Source organism: Medicago truncatula, chromosome 8 (genome assembly GCF_003473485.1).
Source record: "Medicago truncatula cultivar Jemalong A17 chromosome 8, MtrunA17r5.0-ANR, whole genome shotgun sequence".
Classification (NCBI taxonomy): Eukaryota; Viridiplantae; Streptophyta; class Magnoliopsida; order Fabales; family Fabaceae; genus Medicago; species Medicago truncatula.
The window spans coordinates 19,173,603-19,188,357 of NC_053049.1; the positions used below are offsets into that span (position 1 = coordinate 19,173,603).

General features: G+C 33.3%; 1 protein-coding gene across 2 annotated transcripts; it reads left to right on the forward strand.

Moving 5' to 3' along the window:
- The first annotated feature begins 346 nt into the window (after nt 1-346).
- On the forward strand, nt 347-14,518 carry LOC11407282 (ATP-dependent zinc metalloprotease FTSH 12, chloroplastic). 2 transcript variants are annotated; one of them, XM_024773624.2, is made up of 19 exons: nt 347-836; nt 2,087-2,271; nt 3,276-3,502; nt 4,327-4,604; nt 6,458-6,535; nt 6,618-6,860; nt 7,265-7,405; nt 7,503-7,670; nt 8,139-8,251; nt 9,140-9,356; nt 10,244-10,315; nt 11,151-11,270; nt 11,354-11,470; nt 11,566-11,742; nt 12,559-12,678; nt 12,780-12,854; nt 13,068-13,175; nt 13,554-13,634; nt 14,017-14,518. In XM_024773624.2, the coding sequence occupies exons 1-19, from the start codon at nt 465-467 to the stop codon at nt 14,092-14,094; spliced, it is 2,970 nt and encodes a 989-aa protein (XP_024629392.1). In that variant the 5' UTR covers nt 347-464; the 3' UTR covers nt 14,095-14,518. The 2 variants fall into 2 exon arrangements, with proteins under 2 accessions (XP_024629392.1, XP_003628399.1); XM_003628351.4 differs by having other exon boundaries at nt 4,330-4,604.
- Nucleotides 14,519-14,755: the final 237 nt, after the last annotated feature.

The window sequence follows — 14,755 nt, forward strand, 5'->3', positions numbered from 1 at the left end:
TATAGGCAAAATTACACATTTAGTCCCTTAACTTAATTTCAGATAACAGTATGGTCCTTTATCTTTTTTTCATTTCAATTTGGTCCTTTTTGTCTATTTTCATGAGTTTTTAAACTTAAAATTCATGATTTTATTTTCTTATGGTCCTTCAGTCTTTAAATCTATGATCTTCGTCTATGTTTGTATAAGAATTTAGATTTGAAACTTGAAAATGTATATGAAAATGGACAAAAAGACCAAATTAAAAAAAAAAAAAGGTAAAAGACCAAACTGTTATCTGAAATTAAGTTAAATGATTAAAAATGTAATTTTGCATTTTTTATATGATTAGATAAATAAATGAAACAAAGGATGATGGATAAACCCCTTCATCCTCAACGTAACATAAACCCCAAAATTCCAAAATCATCTTTACTACAGAAATGAAACCAAGAACCTCCTGCTCCATGTAGAAAAATCCATCAATGGCTCTCAAATTTCCAAACCCTTCAAACCCATTTCTTCTTTCATCATCACCACTAACCCCATCTCTTCAAAATCCTAACTTTTTCACTCTACACTTCAGTAACCATCGCAGAAAGCTCAAGCTTCGAGCTTCATCTACAGCAGACCCAAATGGAGCTGATGGGTCATCTTGGTCAGAGTCATTGGACCGCGCTTCGAGGCGGTTTTTGGTGAAATTTGGAGATATGGTGAAGAAAGAGACGGGTGTTGATTTGGGAGATGGGGTTGGGAAGGTTGGTGAGTTTGTGGATGGTGTGAGGAAGGTTGGAAGTGAGTTGAGAATTCCGAGTTTGGATGAGTTTGTTGATTGGAACCGGTTCGAGAATTGGAAGGTAATGAGATTTTTACTTTTGTTGTTAGTTTTATTCATAGGTGATACGAGATAGAATTTAGGCCGTGCTTGGATAAGCAACTTATTTGCAGCTTATAGCACAAATGCGTATGTATAAGCTAGTTATATAACAAAAGATAAATGAAAGTTAAATTGTTATTGTATATGCTGTAAACTGTTTCAATAAGCTATCTTCGAGAACTTATGAGAATAAGATGAAAACAGCTTATGACCAGACATTGGTCATAAGCTGTTTTCGTAAGTTCTCACAAAACTCATGCCGTTAGGTAAACTCAAATAAGTCAATCCAAACAGACCATTTAGTGTTTGGTTTGTTAAGATTGTTTCGTTTTCATTGGGATGATGTTTGAGTTTTGGTATAATTGTTACTTGTTAGGGACTGTTAATTTACCGATAGTTACAAATTTTATTTTCAGTATCTGTTGTATTGAACATGAAAATGTGAATAGGAAATAAGGTGACATTTTTGTAATTATAAGTGAAACTAGAAAAATGATAGTTATAGTTCCGTAAGTACAACTTAAATAGTAAAAGGGTGCAGGGACACTTGACATTCGGGGGTGCAGGTTCGAACCCGCAGTTCTCCACTTCTAGTGTTTGACAACATCGCTTTACATACTTGACAGGATATGATATGATAGGATAGCATTGCATTTGTTTGATGAGTGGGAGTAGATTATTTGAGCTTATCTATAGACATAAGCACTCAAGAGACTGTTTAAGAGAGCTTATGGAAGAAACTTATGATATATTTATAGGCTGTTTTCGACTTATTTCAACAAGTTCTCTAGGATAGCTTATGAAAACAGCTTACAGCTTATATAAATTATTTTTGATTTGATTTTATCTTTTGTTATAGAGGTAGCTTATACATAAGCTCTTGTATGATTCACGCTTCTGATCTAAACACTTAATTAAACTGTTTATTTAAACAGGGACATAATATCTCTCATTTTCTTTACATACCTGATAGGATTGATAGGACAGGATAGCATTGCATTTGTTTAATGAATGGGATCGACTTTGTTGGCATTTATGTATTTTCTATCCTAGAACCATTTGTGTCCTGATAAATTTGTTTTGACCGAAAGAGATGCTATATAAACTGTTGGATCAGCATGGCAGAAGTGGATTACTTGCTTTATTCGTATAATTGGCTCCAGTTACTTTTGTTATTATCTATTTCTTTTTAAATATGAACTAAAACAATGTAGTTTATTCTTATACCAGAATGTCAAGAACTGGGAACCTAGGCGAATCGGTGCTTTAGTTCTGTATATATTTGTTGTAGCATTTGCTTGTCGAGGAGTATTTGTAGCAATTCAAGCACCTTTCCTAAACCACCAGAGGAAAGAGTCGACTGAAGCCTACATGGAAGTGTTAATTCCCGCGCCAACCCCGACTAACATCAGAAAGTAAGTCAAGCCTCGTTTATTCATTATGTTTGGCATTCATATGTTATATACACTTTTGACATATCAAATTGTTGGTTATAATTCTCTTAGAAATTAAGTTGTTCATTTATCGAACTTTTTCTTCTTCTTTCGGAATGTATAATATTCATTCACTACTTAAATCCTACTCAATAGAGTTCTAGTTACTAAAACAAGACAATAGTAGAGAGTGTTCAAAAGAGAATGTGGGTAGCTCGTCTCTTTGAACTACATGCTGTCTTGTTGATTTGACCAAGACATGCTTGATGTTGAGTGTTCCATTTTCTTGGCCTTGACATTTCATGAATGATGATGTATTTACACCCTTGGTTTCAAATTGAGGACTGTGCTATTTAATGCAGCCATAATAGTAGTCGAGGAGTTATAACCAGCTTGTCTAGAGTTCAAACACTGGAAACTAACATAACCACTAATTTACTTATAATAACATTTTCCTGTAAAAAAATAGTAGTTGAGGCATGGCATTTGGCATCATGTCGAATTGTGGGGGGTTTCAAATATCCTCAAAAAAATCATCCACTATGTATTTGCGGCGACTGCACCAGCTTATAGAAATAATGCTGTATTTTTTATTTCAAAAATAAAATTTCATGGCCAGAAGCTTGAAAAATTTCGAAGCTGTTTTGACAGTAACTGGCATTGTATTTGCTCCCTGCAGCAGTTACAATTACAGTGACCAAAAATCTAGTATGTAACCTCAACTGTAATTTAATTTAAAGCTATGACCACAACTTCTCCATGAACTAAACAATACTACAACATTAATGATGCTAGTACTTATAAATCATTATCTGTGAATTTTCTTGCGTATAATTTTGACATTGCCCTTAAAACCCCCAAAAGCTTCTCGCCACTGTTCAAACAATTGCTGACCTATCTGAATACTAAATTGAAATCAATTTCATGTACTGAATCATTTAATGTGTTGTATGCATTTAACCAAGGTTTTCATCATTTAATTGTAGATTCAAGAAGGTCGTGTGGAGGAAGACAATGCCAAAAGGCCTGAAAATTAAAAAGTTTATTGAAAGACCTGATGGAACACTTGTTCATGATTCCACTTTTGTTGGAGAGGATGCATGGGAGAATGATCAGGAATCTTCTGATGAACATGTAAAACAAATTGTTGGGGATGAAGAAAGGTTAAACAGTGAAGAGAAGAACGAATTAACCAAAGACCTGGCCATCTCAGGTTCTCTTTAATTTATACAATTTTTACTCTTTCATTTTTTATATTATTATTATTTTATTTTTTTACTTTGTCTCATGATCTGTGTTTTTCATTTTGGATATATAGAGAAGTTGTTATTATGACTTAGAGATGTAATATTGCACAACTTCATTACTGATAACAATTTTCCCTCAAAAAAAAAATTACTGATAACAATTTATTTCCTCGTGTCCTCTGTATTAAGATAAGATGATACCGATAAAAGTGTATGCTGCAAGTACTGGACTATCATCGTCTTTCTTGTAGTTTGATTTCACATACAAAACATAAACTGGTATTTAACAAACTTCTTTCGAGACTATACAATCAACTCCGCTGACTTGCCACATAATTTTAAAATTGGAATAACCGTAGAAAAGGTCATTAAACCTTGTTTTGTGGGAAGTTCTAGTTGTAAACCATGATGATTATATCTGTGTCAAAAATATTATTTGATTACTTGATAATGCAATTTTCCTGAATGAACTGCAATATCAATTTACATTTGCACAATTGTCTTAGGTTACCAAAATGTAGAACTTCCTTAACTTCATTTGATCCATTTAGATGAATCCACCATGTGAGATAGGGTCTTTTGGATTGGAGTACCGTTAATGACCTTATCTTTGAGGTTGACCTAGTCCTCTCTTTGTCAGGATTTGCATGTATCCCTTCTAAATTTCTTCTTACTGAGGTTACTTACATATCACTAGGATGGTTATGGTCATAATACAAATACAGCAATTCTATTGGGAATTGGATTTTTTTTTTAAATTCTTAATGAAGTACATTTTCATGTTCCAAAGCAGGCGAAGTTCAAACTGAGGGCACATGGCGTGAGAGACTTCATAAATGGAGGGAAATCCTTGGAAAAGAACGTCTTGTTGAGCAATTAAATTCCTTAAATGCCAAATATGAGGTTGATTTTGACATGAAAGAGGTTGAAAATAGTCTTCGCAAAGAAGTTGTAGAAAAGGTGAGAACCACTCAGGGAACAAGGGCTCTGTGGATAGCTAAGAGATGGTGGAGATATCGTCCTAAACTTCCTTATAATTACTTTCTTGACAAACTTGATAGTTCGGAGGTGGGTTTGTGTATATAATTCTATTGCCCTTTATATTCTCTTTCCTTACAAGAATATTTATATATCATCTGACCAAACAGTATGAATAGGCTGTTGTGTATAATTTGGTCCTCTTAGTTTCCAAGTAGTATGCATGCAATTAGAGTTAGTTCAAGTCTAATGGTGGTGAGGGTCGGTAGTTACCATGCATGAGTATATGACATGTACAAAGTAATAAGAAAGTGAATTAAAATCTTAGGCTTTTAGGTATACATTCGTTCAAGTTTGAGTATATGAAAAACATGGATTGAACTATATAATACAACCTCTATAATACTTAGGTGAACTGATGAATTGGGAAAGGATTAATTCATATGACTAATCATTATTTTCTTCATGTAAGAAACACTATATCATCACTACCATGGGTAGATAGGAAGTCTTTGAAACAGAAAAGGTTTTAGAGAAATGGTGTATGTACATGGATCCGGTTATATTTATACTAGGCACATGAGCTGATCAAGGGCTAATCATATATCATATTTACAGCAATTAACTACATAAGAACCGTAGTTAGTGAGTATCATAAGATGTACCTATGTGGGGGCAATGAACAAGAAGGTTTCAATAGTGAAAGTGGTCTTAGGTTTAAACAAAGTCTGGATATACAGTATGGGTGCGATATGATGCAATACAGATACGCAGATTCGCGAGAATTTTTAAAATTTAGGATACAATATGGCCTAGATACGTTTTATAAATAGTAATTAGGCTTAATTGCATGTTTGGTCTCTTATGTTTATTTTAAGTTTTAAGTTGGTCCCTTTTGTTTTAAAACTTTTAAGTTGGTCCCTTATGTTATAAAAGTTTCAAATTGGTTCAAAATGTTACTCACCTTGAAACAAGTTGGTACTTTCTGCCATATAATATTGAGTTTAATAAAAATAAAAGAAAAATTGTTTTAAAACTGATTTTGTAATTATGTTATATTTGCACACTCGTATTCTCAACCCAGATCTCTAAATGGCCAAGTGACAGAGGAACTAACTTATTCCAATGAAAGTAACGTTTGGGACCAACTTGAAACTTTTAAAACACAAGAGACCAACTTGAAACTTTTAAAACATAAGGGACCAACATGAAACCTAAAATAAACATAAGGGACCAAACATGCAATAGAAAGATGCATTGATCATTCTTCATTTACATAAATTTATAAAAAACAATACTTGTGATCAAAACACAAATTGTAGAGTTTTCATATAATCATTATATATTTTAATCCCTACATTAAGATATCAACAAAAGCATTATTAAAAAAACTCAAAACAAATCTTGTATATTTCTAATTGATTCAGTCTCTTGTCCCCATTACCATCATTCATAAAAAGCATGACTTGTAAGTTTGGTTCATCAAGAAACAACTCCACCAACCTAGTCTCATCTTATACCCTTATCTTTCATAGGATACATATCCGATTGTATCCATGAAGTATCTCATATGTATCAGGTGAAATATTTTTTAAAAAGTAAAAAGAATAATTCTGATACTTCTTAGCTATGTATCCACCAATATCTGCAGGTGATGTCTGGATTCTGTCATAACCGAATCCTGTTACACAGCTCAAGCTCAACAATATGAAACTAATAGACACCATAGGCTGCACGAACCAAGTAACTCTGCCACAGTAAACTCTTAGGATTTTAAGTCACATTAGTAATTATAATGAATTTGACTATACATTTGAAAGTTGAGGTGCAATGTTCCTGTTTTCTAACAAACATATGAATCCTATATCTAGTTAAGTCTTATGCACAAAGTTTTCAACAAGTTAGGTTAGGAGACAATTGCTAAGCAATATTCTTTTGGACAGGTAGAAGCTGTTATCTTTACCGAAGACATGAAAAGATTATACGTGACAATGAAAGAAGGCTTCCCATTGGAATATGTTGTAAGTTACTTACAAGTTGATACTGCTGATTAGAAATATCAAATCTATAAAGAATATGTTGTAACACGATTCTTCTCTGTAGGTTGATATTCCTCTTGATCCTTATCTTTTTGAGATTATTTCGAGTTCTGGAGTGGAAGTAGATCTCCTTCAAAAGCAACAAATCCATTATTTTTTGAAGGTTGCGATTGCATTTTTACCTGGAATACTAATTCTAATTCTTATGAAGCAGTCTTTGGCCATTCTGCACCTCACTTCCAGTCGTTTTCTTTACAAGAAGTATAATCAACTCTTCGATATGGCTTATGCTGAAAATTTCATTCTGGTAAGCTTTTGAAACCTATTAAACTTTACGGAATAGATCACAAATCAAAATTATAGCATTTAGTTGTTTTTTTTCTTCATAAAATGTGTCCCTTGTTTGTTCATCTTAGCCATTTAAAATATATTTTTAAGTACTATCAATGTACCGTGGTTTCATGTCCAGAAGAGTGTTTTTAGTGGAAAAAGAAACGCATGTTTAAGATTAGAAAGAGATACATATTTACTTCAATTTATGTATTAATGTAGTGTTCTTTTCTGTTGGCAAGATACATATTTTTTACTTCAATTTCTGTATTAATACTGTTGCCCCCCTAAGTTTTAAAGGCTGATGCACGAAATCCAAATTTAAATTCAGTATCTGGTTCTATAAATGTTCCATTACTAATTTATTTTAATGTTTGTCAGCCAGTTGGAGATGTTGGTGAAACAAAATCTATGTCCAAGGAAGTTGTGTTGGGAGGTGATGTTTGGGATCTGCTTGATGAGTTGATGATATATATGAGAAATCCTATGCAGTTCTATGAAAGGGATGTGAAGTTTGTTCGGGTAAAATATTTGATCTTTGCATGGTCAATCATTGTCGACAATTTTTTGAAGTGATGTACAATACTAGATAAGTTGTTTAATGAACAAACACATGCAGGGTGTTCTACTCTCTGGACCTCCAGGAACAGGAAAAACACTTTTTGCAAGGACACTTGCAAAACAAAGTGGATTGCCATTTGTTTTTGCTTCTGGCGCTGAGTTCACAGATAGTGAAAAGAGTGGAGCAGCTAAGATTAATAAGATGTTCTCCCTTGCTAGGAGAAATGTAAGAAACTAAGCACTTGCCACTTCTAATACAAATGCAATTTCAAAAGACAATGATGGTCTTTTCATTTATTTTGTTTTTGCTTAATCTTGTTTAGAGATGCTCATGTTGAGTTTTTTTTTTGTCTGATAAATGAAACTTAAATGTTTTTTTTTTCTTGTCTGATAAATGAAAGATCTTATGCTCATGTTTTTCGAAAATATGAATACATATTTTTTAACTGTTTGCCCCGAGTCCATCCCACTAAAGCCTTGTGCCAGAAAATGGTAATGTTGACTATTGTAAATATCCCTAAATATAAGTTGTAATTAAATATTGCATCAATAGGAAAATGAATTTGACACTTTACTCCCCTCAACATATATAATGCCTAACACTCTAAGCTCTTGTCATTTCATTCAATGAGTGCTGTTTTGAGCAAGATAGATTATAAATATACTTTTTTTTTCTTTCTTTTTCTTTCGGTAGGCACCTTGTTTTGTATTTGTGGATGAAATAGATGCCATTGCTGGAAGACATACTAGGAAGGATCCACGTAGAAAGGCAACTTTTGAGGCTCTTATTACACAGCTTGATGGAGAGTAAGTTATTACTATGTTTTGAAATTTGTAATTATTGTATGGATTTAATATAGTCATATCATAATATGTAAATAGGAATAAATCTCCAATATTTTATTTTGTAATTGCTATTGCTGCAAGTCTATATAAAACAAACTCTGATTTGTAGTTGAGAGTCACACTTTCGACACACGTGCCTTTATTTTATCTCATTGAACATGGTATCTTCAACCTGACATAGGAAATCGTAAAAACTGTGCCTACCTGGAGGACCCACTATTCTCTGATGACAATTTTTCAGCAACCGTGATTCCTTTTTGGTTTCCACCTTGTTACAACTTACCGATTTGTTCTCTACCCCTTCTATTGCTGGATTTTTTTTCCTATGAGAATCTCCTGGCCTACCTTACATTGAAGATTCAGGTTCAGAGGCCTGCTGAACCGCTTGCAAACACACTACCAAATTCAAGTGTCATCATTTTCAAAAAACCTCCGCGCATGTGATGGCGCCTCCAACAAGATTTCTGACTATTTTTCTATTACTATTAGTTACGTTCATTTTGTTCTCTAAAAAAGTTCATTTTGTTTTCCTTGTTAAACCTGGAAAATAGAATTGGTATTTTATAATATCATGAAGATTTAATCCTTGTAGATGTTGTTACACCCTATTTGGTTTTTTTTGCCTATGGTATTACATACTTCTCATAGCTGTTACCATTTTAAGTAACTCTTGAAGGTCTATGTGTCGAAGAAACATCCATTTGGCAACTAGTTAATCCACCCTGTATATGTGATGTCATCTTAATTTCCTGTATTTCCGTCTTATCATTTCGTACAAAGATCCATTTTAAGCACAATTTTTTATCTTGATTATATCTTCTTGTTAATGACTTTTGTACTTGTCTTTAGGAAGGAAAAAACCGGTATTGACCGTGTATCCCTCAGACAAGCGGTCATATTTATCTGTGCCACAAATAGAGCAGATGAGTTAGATCTTGACTTTGTTAGACCTGGACGAATTGATCGTCGTCTATACATTGGTTTGCCTGATGCAGAACAAAGAATCAAAATTTTTGATGTTCATAGTTCTGGAAAGCAACTTGGTGAGGATGTGAATTTCACGAAGGTATATGTGTTATCTGTATATTTGGTTCACCGCTATCTCTCTTCCTCTCTGAATTGAACTCAGTTGATTTCTTATCTTTTCTAAATAAACACATCATCATTTAGAGGAGTACTTAAGTCTGTTGTATAAAAGACAATAGAGGCATAACATTGTGAAACCATGTGTCTCAACTACACAACGGAGTTGGTTTTTATATAGGCTCAAGGCAATAAATAAATAAAAAATATAGGAGATATTATTCCTCTTAGAAATGGTGGTTGGGCCTAACACAACCTCACAAAATCAGCTTGTGAGGTGAGGATTGCCCCCACTTATAAACAATATTCAGGCCATCTCTCAACCGATGTGTGGCTCTTTAACAATTCCTATTCACATGATGTGATACGATACAATATTGCCTATACAATATTCCTATACTATGACGATCGAGATTTATGTTCAACAAAGTCCATAAAAATAGACTAGTTAATTAAAAGAAAACGAAGTATAAATTAGAGTTAGGTTACGTACTTTATGAAAAATATTACAAGGTAAGCATGCTTAAGGTAGGTATCCTCCATTCAAAATAAAATAAAAAGGGCTGTTAAAAGATGTTTGCGTTCAGCAATAGTGTAGTATATACAGTAGAAAGTTTAGTTTCGAATAAGTTTCTGGATATCACATGCAGTGCTTTCTATCGGATATTTTGTGAGTGTGCCTAAGAGATTTATAAGAATTAATATTCAATAAATTGACCTTTAAGCAATTTGGTAGAATTAATATTTGGGCAGTGTGCCCATGAGATTTATATTTGCTTTTGTGACCATACACGAATTATCCATACAATAGTAACAAACAACAGTACCTGATCTTTTTTTCCTGACTCCTCTTTCTCTGCCCCTGAACAGCTTGTCTTCCGCACTGTTGGATTCTCTGGAGCAGATATAAGAAACCTTGTCAATGAAGCAGCAATAATGTCGGTAAGTTTATGCTGCAATATAAGTTTTACCAGTATTCTATTTGAATTTTGTTCATTCTTAGTTCTAATAAATGCAAATACAAAAATGATATACTTTTAGTCCACAGTGAGGGACCATAGACACACTTTTTAAATGTTAATAATGAAAATAAAAATATAAGTGGGTAGAACTTGGAAGGAAAAAAAACACTATTCTTTGGAATAAAAAACATATACATGTCTTCGATCAATATATTTAACCTTCTATTTTTGCTCTCTTGTCTTCTTTCAATGACCTTTTTGTTAACTGGTACAACAAGGTGACCTTCTTTTGTTAACTGGTACAATATATTCTTTGCTGACAACAGAATTGTGAGTGGATGATTCACCCTGTTTATATTGAGTTGGAACCTACATGCAAAACTTCTTTTCTTCATAGAGCTGCTGCTATAATTTCCAGTACACTTTTTTTGACCAATAGCATATTTTTGCATAAAACTGCTCTCTTATATCTTCACTTCACAATTTATTGCCGCCCTTGCACTATTTCTTAGTCTCTTTTAACTAAGATGTTTCTCAGGATTACTTAATTTTTTATAAATGAAAAAATATACATCTTCTGAATAATTTTAAAAATACAGTTCGGAATTTCAATTACATGGTAGTTATGTATATGCCATCTCATCTGCGTGACTAGAAATCTTTGCATAACACTTTCAGTATTTTACATTCATTTTGGCAAGGAAAACATTTTGAAATTGTTAATTTGGAAGTAATCTACGACGAAACATGAAATTAAAATTATAGCGTTTATGTTTCCTTTTAAATTACTAATCATACAAAGTTGTTGGTTTCAGGTGAGAAATGGGCATCCAAAAATATTCCAGCAAGACATTACTGATGTATTAGATAAACAACTGCTTGAGGGTATGGGTGTCCTTATCACTGAGGATGAGCAGAAGAAGTCTGAAGAAAGAGTATGTCTATCTTTGTTAGTTATTTTGACTGTGGACTTGACATAGTGAAAAATTATGCATTGATTTATTTTGCTGTGCTATAGGTATCTTTTGAAAAAAAGAGACTGCTTGCTGTACATGAAGCCGGTCATATTGTGCTTGCTCACTTGTTTCCTAGGTTTGATTTGCATGCATTTTCACAGCTCCTGCCCGGTGGTAAGGTATGATTAGATATCTGGTCATAGCAATACACAATGTTACGGTATTTGATTACTGTTTTCATGGCTTTGTTTGAACTTCTGTTTGAATTAAGCAGGAAACTGCAATATCTGTTTTCAATCCTCGAGAAGATATGGTAGACCAAGGTTATACAACTTTTGGTTACTTGAAGATGCAAATGGTAGTGGCTCATGGTGGTCGATGTGCTGAACATGTTATATTTGGCGAGGATATTACTGATGGAGGAAGGGATGATCTTGAAAAGATAACAAAGGTAAACACTATGGCTCATTATATGTTGTATCAATTGGATAGGTTTTGCACCTTGCAAGACCTTTTTCAACCCTTAGATAAAAAAATTCCACCAAAAGATAACAATCCCCCTCTCTCTTACCCTAAGACCCAGCTTACGCTACAATTTTACCAGTGGCAATTTGTGATTTATCATTTTGGCAGATGAACCAACAATTGGAATTTCGGGGAAACAAAAAACCAATCACCACATCTAGAAAGAAAATTTATCATAAGTATTGGTTTGTTTTACAAAATGCCAATCACCATATATATGGGTTTATCCAGCGTGGTTGTCCACTTCAATGCTTCCAACATAATCATCAAACCTCAATGACGACTACACCCAAGGCCATCATGATAAAACATTTGAGATCTTCGTTTTGCTTAGAAAAGAGGGTAATCAACAGCAAATAAAAACCGATGACTCAAAAATATGGAAAAAAGAGGTGTAGTTATGGGAGGAAGAAAGGGTGTAGGATAAAATTTAGTGGAAGATGGTGGGATTGTTTGGGAGGAGGAAGAGGGAGATGATTTGGTGTAGAGGGTGTATCATAAATATGGTGGGACTTATTCATCTAATGGTGTAGAAAAGCTTATGTATGGTGCAAGACCTAATCCATTTGTGCAAAATAGGCTTTACAGTTGTTTTAAGATATGTTTGTTTACCTCAAGTAAATAATTAAAGTTGCAAATGTATCAAATGAAATTAATTTTTAATCATGGTATGTAAATGCATTTGTAATATACGCAAGATGGATTTAATCAGTTCACTTCTTTCTCTTAAATTTAATTTCAGATTGCTCGGGAGATGGTAATCAGCCCTCAAAATAAACGGTTGGGGTTAATAGGTTTAACTAAAAGGGTTGGCTTAGCTGATCAACCAGATGCTTCAGATGATGATTTGATAAAATATAGAGTAAATCCCTTTTTGAAACAGAAATTTGTTCCGTGTTTACCACTCTTTGTTGTTCTGTGAACTCAAATTAACGTTTGATTTTATTTTACAATCATGATTAGTGGGATGATCCTCAAGTAGTTCCTACAAAGATGTCAGTGGAGTTATCTGAGCTCTTTACAAGGGAGTTGACAAGGGTAATATTTATTTACTCTATTTCTATTTACTCTTTTTCAAATTCTTCATTCTTGAATCTAATAAAGCCTCGTGCTCTATGCAAATGGTGTTAGTTATAAGATGTTGACACAAATATTATCATGCATGTAATTGGAACACTTATGTGATCCCCATACGTCAATTATTTCTTATTACATAAACAATGGTTTGAAGTTTTTGATATGCCGTGACAGTACATTGAAGAAACCGAAGAACTTGCAATGAATGCTTTGAGGGACAATAAGCACATCGTGGACATGGTTGCAAGAGAACTATTGGAGAAGTCAAGAATAACTGGATTTGTAAGTTATGTTTCCTTTATGTTAAACACTAAACTACTCGTCCTTGTGAGCTTAGCTCAGTTGGTAGGGATAATGCATAATATATGCATGGTCCGGGTTTCAAACCCCGGACACGACCAAAAAACACTAAGCTATCCGAAAGGGTTTAAAATAAACAATTGTTTTATAAGATGTTCAATGGAGGCTTGAGAATTATGCATATTCCTACTTTACCTCAGGTGTAAATTTAAATGTAGTTATGAAAAAGGGAGTGCCAATAATCAAACTTATGACCAAATCAAAGCCTATTTTTCCCTTCAGTTATAGTTTGATGCTTTTGGCCTTATTATATCACTTCTTTTTCTATCCTTTTCTCTTATGAAAGCTATGTTTCGACAGGAGGTTGAAGAAAAAATGAAACAACTGTCTCCAGTAATGTTTGACGACTTTGTGAAGCCATTCCAAGTAGACTGCGAAGAGGTACTTTCACCATTTATTTATTTGAGTATCTTAAGGTTTATTTAAATGGATAACCATTCGGCATTGTTATATTTTGGTGCAACAAAAATACATATGCTGATATTTTCGACGATAAGCCCAAATCAAGCCATTGCTTTGTTCATTCATTTTTTGAGGGGTTGAAAATGATTGTTGATTCGGTTATTTGCTTGTTTTTTTTGGGATTGTGAGTGTAATTATGCCATTGACAATTGGTTTTCTAATGCAAATTATGAGTCTGCATTGTACAATTGGTTTTCTATGATCTTCCTTACTTGTAACTGTTTTCCTCCACATAACTCCTTTGTAACATGATCATCTTTTATCTTCAAACATTCTGGTACTTACATTTTCACCAATGCAGGACGGACCATTGCCGCATAACGATGATATACACTATCGCACAGCTGACTTATACCCGGCTCCTCTCCATAGATGTTAATACATTTAGATCTTTGTATTACTACCACACTTTTGATGTTACCTTCTTCATTAGAAAGTCAACACTTACCACACATTCATGGAGCTGTTATTCAACAAGCTCATTTCCTCTTCAATGGCCACTGATATCTCTCCATTGCTGAACTCTATGCTAATCAAGCCTTGAGGACCTTTCACAAATTATCATCAATTTTCTTGCTAAATTAAATTAGTTGGGGGTATGCATGCTTGCCTTGTCTTGTATATTGTAATTCTATATTCAATTTTGATGGTTGTTAAATATATATAGTTGAAAATTAATTTTTAAACGTAAATTTTGAAGTTGTATATCGAGTTTGAAGCCAAGTGGTTATGACATGAAAATGTGCATAACACGAAGAATATACTTCATCTAATCACTATTATAAACAAAATCATGTTTCAAACCTTGGTCTTTATTGTAAACAAAAGATACCTAATACTGAAATATTTAACGCTATTATCCTTAATATACATTGTTTAATTTAAAAACATTTAATATAATTAGTTTATTATTTTTATTAATTTTTAACAATTGGAGTAGTTTGTTCTTTTAAAAAAAATTCATCCAAAAGAATTCTAAATCATATGAGACAAGTTTCATGGTTACCGCTCAATGTTATTAAAAAAACAAGTTGAATTGT

Bases quoted from the DNA above. Each gene is read 5' to 3' on its own strand.
- LOC11407282 (XM_024773624.2), top strand. From the start codon at position 465: ATGGCTCTCAAATTTCCAAACCCTTCAAACCCATTTCTTCTTTCATCA. The intron at 11,271-11,353 runs GTATGTCTATCT...GCTGTGCTATAG, and splicing joins AGAAGAAGTCTGAAGAAAGA to GTATCTTTTGAAAAAAAGAG. The intron at 11,471-11,565 runs GTATGATTAGAT...TGAATTAAGCAG, and splicing joins AGCTCCTGCCCGGTGGTAAG to GAAACTGCAATATCTGTTTT.